This window comes from Crocodylus siamensis, chromosome 9 (assembly GCF_052110815.1).
Source record: "Crocodylus siamensis isolate JL-2025a chromosome 9, ASM5211081v1, whole genome shotgun sequence".
Taxonomy (NCBI): domain Eukaryota; kingdom Metazoa; phylum Chordata; order Crocodylia; family Crocodylidae; genus Crocodylus; species Crocodylus siamensis.
The window spans coordinates 72,554,579-72,562,225 of NC_143403.1; the positions used below are offsets into that span (position 1 = coordinate 72,554,579).

Genomic DNA, 7,647 nt, shown 5'->3' on the forward strand with positions numbered 1-7,647 from the left:
AGCAAACTTTTCTGAATCCAAATTGCTAACTCTTGACTTTTGAGTACTGCAGTACAATAGCAGTAGGGATAAAAATGAAATTAAGACCAGCTGTAACACTAGGAACCACAGATGTTTAGTACCGTTGACTTCAAAGGCAAGTCTATGTGCCATCCTCAGTAGGACCATCATTTTGTTTGCTCTGGTAGCTTTTCAGTAGGCTACTTCTTCAGGAAGGTGGAATGCAGAACTATTCGGCATCCTTACACCAATGTCTGCCAAGGCTACGTTTAATGAATTATAAAAATTAAGTGCGCCTATTACAAAAGCTGCTGTCACATTGGTAATAAACAGACTGCTGCCTTCTTGCATATTCAGTTCAAGTGATTACACTTTTTCCTAAATGCTTGTCCTTCTTAAGTGCGTAAAGTGGTTCTTTATTTCCTGCAATGGAGAGCTGTGAGTCAGCTGCTGCCCTTGGTCTCAAAGAAACCTGCAATCAAAGTGTTTCCTAAATTATAAAGGTATGCATTCAAAATAGCTGAACGACTCTTTGAAACTTAAGCCAGAGAGAGAGCTGATATCTGTCCATGAATGAGTGAAGTGGCGCAATGATCCAACTTTTCCTTGTAACCTGTTATTAGCTGGATGCTACCCATGAATCAAACACCACGGAGGTGCCCCTCTGAAACATCATTACTGCTAGGCTCAATCCTCCAGGTAGAGAGAACACTTCAGCATGTGGTGACAGAAAAATAAGCATTTTCTTTTAGACAAGAAAAGGTGCCTCTCTTAACACACCTGTAACCCGACTTTCACAGGTGCTGAGCCACTGGATTCTAGGTGCCGCAAATGCTCAGTGACTTTGAGAGTCCTGCCATAGTTGTCCAAACCACCCAGCACAGTGGGTGTGTGTAAACATTTTGCTTTACTGTCTATCTTTACAGCAAGCCCTAGGGTCTCTACCAGTTCTTACCCATTTTTGTAGTCCTGCTGAGGTGAGGGAAGCTACTGGTTAGCGGCTAAGGGTACTGATGTTATAGCGGTCTTGTAGCATGTGCAGAACATGCATTCACAAATGACTGAGTATTTGGTTAGCTTTTTATTTGTATAAAAAGATCTTGCAGGGAGTGGAGAATGAATGCAAGCTATGACTTGGCAGAACTGTAGCTACAAGTGTGCTTTCCATCAATACCATACTAACAAAGGAGGATGTGTAACGTTCAGTGAGATGAAGGCAGACTGAGACTGCCAGCAACGGAATACCGTGCGGTGAGTGTCGGGGAGGGGAACAAAAATGGAAGAGAGAGAATAAGAACTTTGCTTGAACTTTTACTCATGTTTTACTCAGAATGGGCATCATAGCAATTGGCTGTGTACAAACACTATCTATCGTTACAAAACAGGTAAGCACCCAGGAATCATCACTATTTCCAACAAGTATCAGTGCTTTTCAGTTAAACTAAACCAGCAGACATCAAGTAAGACACAATAGAAGGTTTAAGACTAATACAAACCGACATATGGTTAGTCCAGAAGTGAAATTTGGAATGGTAAATAAATTAAAACAAAAACTTTCATTAAATATAATATGCCAAAGCAAAATCCAATTGACATTTATAACAGTGCAAAATAAAAATAGCAGCATGTATATGCAACTGTAAACACTTACATTCATTACAGACAATGCATATGACTGAGAGCTGCCCCTAGCTTAAAACAGAATGCTTCCAGAAGGATTTGAAAGCAGCATTGCTTCCACAGAGATGTGACTGGCTTTCCTGTAAATTTCAGGTTTTTAGAAATTTCCACTGTCACTGGACTACCTCCTAGTGACCCAAGCCTACTGCACAGCCAAGAAGGTAAGTGTTTGGTCAGGCCAAGTCAGAAGCTACAGACTGGTCTCCACACAAACAAACTACACTGGTATTTTGGTGCAAGTCTATTGCTCCAGAAAAAGCAGCTAAAAGTACTTAGCAAACCAACTATGTTTTTCCTGCCTTGTTTGTCTCACATTTCTGTATTCCAGTTCAGATATGTGCATACGGCCATCTTTACAAAGCCAGGTTTCTCATTCTGGTGGATGTTTGTCTTAAGTGATTTTAATAAGACAATGCTAGAAACCAGCAATACTCCATGCTACAGCAGAAAACTGAATTCCTTAAAACTATAAAACCTGAAAATGCAATCTGATGCATGCAATTACTTGCAAAATAATAATGTTTAGGAGAGAAATCAAAACTCAAGCTTTCCATTTTATAATGTCACTCCTGACAAGATACTTTGTTAGGGCACTGGGTGTGTAAGAGATTAGATATCATGGACTTTGGCAGGTTTATGGTGGAGTTTAATCAGTAACTGGCAGAAATGGTATGTGACCCACCCTTTGTAAAGTGTGGTGTGTTGTTTTAGAATCATGTAGATGCTGTGTTTAGCATCCATGAAGTTTGTTGCTATCACAAACCCATGCAGGAGCCAAGAGCAGGACTCAACAATGCAATAAATCTGTGCGGAAAAGCCTTCTTATGGACACTAGCAAAGTAAAAGACTTCATATAGTAGTAGCCTCTCTTGTCAGGATTAGGACAAATGCCAAGTGCAGTTTGCAGCTAATGTTTCCAAACAAGTGCTCAGTTAGACATATACAGAAGTGCTGCCAGGCTGATGGCCACATTTAGTCGTTGTCTAACTTTAGGCATTCATGTTTGAATATCTGGTCTGTCCAGGGTACAAACTCCTGAAAATGAGGGATGAGATTTCCAGACCCTAATTGTAGTGTCTTTAAAAGCAGTTGCTCTACTACAGCAGGTGTGGGTGTGTTTCTGCAAAAGAACAACTGGTTATGCTAGAACAGAGAGACCCTTAGCCACTTTCACAAATGACTTAGGTGCTTACAAGCCAGAGCTTGGGGTACAAGTCAGGTTGGTTTTACAGCAGCTATATAGCACATCAGTTGTAATAAGTACCAGTGCTTTGATCCCAAAGTTTCCATGCAATGTGATTGATCTAGTATTCCTCTGACAGCCAGCCACTCGTGCTCTGCTACCGTCTTCTAATGGGCTTATAGACGCACACTGCCATCAGGATCATAGTGATTAGCAGGATACTGAAGATACTCCCCATCAGCACTGCAGGAAGGAAAAAGTGACATGTCGGGAAGCAGGAATCAATCTGAGCAGGAAAGAGAAGCTGTACAATTCTTGTCTTAATTAATGCAACAGGTTCCAAACTGATAACCTCAGGGAATTTTTGCTTAAAACAAGAGGCTCACCCACCCCCTCTCTGGCCCAACAGGACAGACTGAGTGAGACCCACCCCAAAATGGTCCAGTGATAACGGGGAGGTGGAGGCTGAAGTTCAGATCCCTGGTCTGAATTGGGCAGAACAGACCCTTCCACCTCCCCAGGTCGGTGCCCTGACTGCTTCACTGTTGCTTTTCCTGGGGTAGGTAAAGACAGCCTCTCGTCTTGTAACAGGGCCTACATTTTTAGTATCTCAAGCTAGGACCCTCATGAACACATTCCTTATCTGGCTCAGCCCAGATTACCAGGGTACCAAGCCTGCTTTGTTGAACAGGTTCATCCTGGTAATTGTTTACTGGTCTCCAATTTGTAACCCATAAAACTTCACCAGCAGTGGTTTCACGTTTTCCTTCAGATCCAGGATAAAGGCACTGAACAACAAAGACTGGGACTAGAGCTAGACAACCCGGCTGATTCCTTTTGTTTGGTTACTGTGACAAGTAAAGTGCCCGATTTTGACCCAATATATTACTAATTAATACCTTTTTGTTCATCCAGATGTAGAAAGTCTGCCCCCTTCCCCTATTTGTCCACCACCTTATATACACGAGAGAGGCACACGTACAACAGCAAAGGAAAACCCCACATTAGGTCAACCGAGTTGTCTTTCAGGCTGCAAGACCAGGCCAGAGCCAACATGTATTCTGCCCTCTGCCTCTCTCCTCTCTGCCCACTGCTCTCATTTTCAGATTGACTGTGGGGAAAAAGAGTGAGAATCTGATTGTAGCTAAAAGACAGCTTAACTGGTCACACGGAGCACGTGCCTCTTTATCTTCATCAACAGCCTCTTTCTTAACAGTAACATTTCAGGAGGAACTCAGAGTGATTTTCCTGATAGGCAGTCACTCTCTAAAAGGCTGCTAGTATCGCAAACTTTTTTTTTGTCTGGTGTACAACACCCGAAGACAGATAAGCACGTGCCAAAGCGAACCGAGTGCTGGGCACTTCTTTGTGCTCCACAAGATCCCTTGTTCTCACTGCTGGTTTTCATCTGATGATCGCAGGAGCCTTTGCTGCATCCGACTGCTGTCCGTGCTGGCAATGTGGCGGGGCAGTTTACAAACCGGCCTCGATGAACCTCAAGGAAGTTGGTTTTCAGCTCCCTGATGTCGCGACCGTTTCTGGGGTGGCCCAACCAGCCCTATGCTAATCTCAAGGCTGCCAGACGGGCCATGCAGTCAGGGCTGGATGTGAGTCATCATCCATTTCCACGCCGGGATCTGCGGCGCATCTGCAGCTGCCTCCGCTTGGACCCACAGCATCCTCACGCCTCAGTGGCCCCCGTGTCCCAACCGCAGGCCAGGCCCCGGGGAGGGCTTTGGACCCTGATTGCGGGGCAGGCCCTACGCCCCCGGCATGCATCCCGTCCTGTCTTGCCTCATCCCCATCGCCGGGGAGCTCCCCCACGGCGGCCGCCCCGGCCCGGCCCGGCCCGGCCCGGCCCGGCCCGGCCGGCCCTCACACGGACGGAGCCGGGGGTGGGGGACGCGGCTCCTCACCCAGGTTCTGGCGCTGCAGCACGGCGTAGGGCCGGCTGCGCCCCGCCGCCTCCTCCGGCCCCGCCGCGGCCGCGGCCGCCAGCAGCAGCGCGAGGGCCCAGCCCGGCCCCGGCCCCGGCATCTCCGCACTCGCCTGCGCGGCCGGGGGAGGAGCTGCGCCAGGCCCGGCCCCCTCCCGGCCGGCCTGAGGTGGGTGCGCGCCCGGGCCCGCCCTGCGGCCTCCCCTCAGGGCTCCGCACCGCCGCCGGAGCGGCCGCCATCGCTGTGCCCCCCGGCCCAAGGTCGTGTTGGGCAGACAGTGCCCACGAGCCCGGGGGTGTTTAGTCGGTGTGAAGAGAGGGTGGGGAAGGTTTCCTTCGCCCTGGGAGATAAGGCCCCGGGGCGCTTCGAAGCCGCAGTGGGGGGCTGCGTTTTGGTGCCCAGGGCAGGGATCAGACTCGAGGACCTACCGAGGTCCTTTCCGGCTCTAAAAATCTATGAAATCTCTGGTGCGCCATGCACCGCACAAGGCAGCTAACGCCGATCGCGTAAGACTGAACTTGCCTGGCGTTTTTTAGTATAAAAAAGCGTCATTTGCACATAAGGCGAGGGGAACCCGTACTTCCCGCAGGTGAAACGCTCTCTCCGGACAACAGCAGAACGGTGCCTTTGCCTATCCTCATCCGGGACGCTTCACCGCATTGCTTGTGCTGTCTGATACGGAGTCTGATGGCAGGTTCATTAGGTTAAATCCAGATTCACTGGGCAGCTTGGCCCGGCTCCATGTGAACACGGCGGTGCAAGGGAGCACGTGCACCGGACCCGGCCATTTCGCCAAATGCAGCCCCGGGTGTTCGGCTGCTTCTTGCTCTGCTCCGCAGAGGTGCACGCTTCGGCGGGACAGACTCCTACCGCCTGCCTGGAGCCATGTATGCCCGGGTTCGTAGTCTGGAAGGACGCAATCAGGAATTCTCTCTTTTTGGCCAAGGGAATAGCACATGTACAAGAAAGGTTAATTTTTCAGTGAACTAAGAGAGTTTGTTACAAGTGATTCCTCTATTATGCCTTTTTTTCCCCAACCACTCTCCATCTGGATTTTCTCCGATGCTTCCTAGTGCATTGAAAGTGAGGTTTTCTGTTCTCTTGAGAGAGTGAGCCTTGCAGTAAGAATCCACTTGTTCTTGGCATCAGTCTTAGGCATGTTCTGTTTGTTGTCTTTCAGAAAGGATCCTTATCACCATCAGTCTTATTAGCAAACTGTACCCGGCATTTGTACAGAGAAGCTGTTCTAAAACAGCCTTCTGCTCTCATTCCACGTGTCTACCCTGGGTTTACAGAAAAGCACAAGCAAAGATGATCAAAGTCTGTTTGTAAAGGAAACATGCTTGGAAATTAACCGTCATAAAGAACTATTTGCAAAATAGATATGAATAACTCATAGCAGTTCTAGGGTGATTTACCTTTGCAGAAGTTTTATTATAAGTTTAATATTGGCATTTATGAGAAAATGGTTTCACAGCCCTGTCAGAAATGAAAATGTATAGCTTGTTAGAGTGAAAGCTGCAAAAAGAAGCTTGCTGCCTGCAGATTTATAAATGAAATGATATTTTTTAATAGCAAGGTTTAATTTATAAACATCAAGATACCAGGTAGCAAAATAATACAGAATGCTGTAGGAGCCTGGTGGACTATATAAACTTTATTAAGACATTGTCACGACAGCAGCACTGCCTTTCATCACCTTTGTGTCCTATTTTCATTTTTTCCAGTAAAAGAAAATAAGGCAGAAAGCCGTCAGCACAATGGGGAAGGGAAAGTAACTTATAAGCAAGTATGGCAGATTGAAAATTGTGCAAAGAATAACAACACACTGCATTGGAAAGACATGCCACGGACACGGATCAATGACAGTACACTGGCTGTAGTAGGAAACCTGGGAGTTGTAAGGTGTTTGATGGGGACAACAAGGTCTCGTGAAGGCTGAAAAAGGTAATAGATGATGATAAAGGTGCACTACTGAGATCCCAGATCATCTGTGCAGACTGTGAATACAGGTGTGTTGCAGTGATGTGCGGGGTGCATGTGTTTTGTTGCCCATGGCTGGTTGGATTTAGAAGCGCTCAACTGTGTATCCTAGGGCCTGTACTGCCAACCACTGTTGGAGAGTTGCCAGCAATACTAGTTGTAGGAGCCTGTGGTTTTGGAGCAGATAGGGTCACTATCAAATTTCAGGCAGTGCTGACTCCTGTAACACCCTGAGTTACCAATGGTTTGTCTTAGTATTTGCTTTTTTTAAATAAAATAGCTGAGGAGCACTCCTGTCTTATTGGAGTGTCTAAACTGAAATCCAAGATGCTATGGTTTTTGAACCCAAAAGCTTGCTTAAAAATTGTTTTCCAAGTATTTGAGTTGGTCTAATAAAAGATATCAGATTCACCCAAAGAACCTTGTCTGACTGTTTAGGGAGAGCATTTTTGATAAATATGATGTTGCCAGAGTTGTGGGATACAATGGGGCATCTATATTTGAGCCTAGGTGTGTAAATAGAAGACATAGTGAGCTTCAGCTTTTTGCCTGCATATGTACATGTGTTTATGGTTTATGTCTATCTGTCCTTTTTTGTTACTTGTTTGGGAAGCCTGGCCTAGGGAGCAGGATGCCCGGTCTGGGATTTGCCCTTGTTGTGCTGTCTGGAGAAGTCACTTCCCCTCTGTGTACCCGTCTCTAACATGGGATAACAATATCAGCTTTTAGTGACTTGCGATCTATGACTAGAGGGGCACAATGTAGCATTGTCATGTTTGGGACAGTTTAGTGAGTGATGGCTTTGAGAATCACCTTTAAATGGAATGTCCCCCCAGGCACTCAGTTTAGTGGCGTGATAATTAA

At 46.6% G+C, this 7,647-nt stretch overlaps 1 protein-coding gene across 1 annotated transcript; it reads right to left on the reverse strand.

Moving 5' to 3' along the window:
- Positions 1–1,133: 1,133 nt before the first annotated feature.
- On the reverse strand, positions 1,134–4,906 carry C9H12orf76 (chromosome 9 C12orf76 homolog). Its single transcript, XM_090061911.1, has 2 exons — positions 4,780–4,906; positions 1,134–3,106 (listed from the first exon to the last, which is right to left on the reverse strand). Exons 1-2 carry the CDS (start codon positions 4,898–4,900, stop codon positions 3,021–3,023), a joined length of 207 nt encoding a protein of 68 aa, XP_089918037.1. The 5' UTR covers positions 4,901–4,906; the 3' UTR covers positions 1,134–3,020.
- Between the last annotated feature and the right edge of the window lie 2,741 nt (positions 4,907–7,647).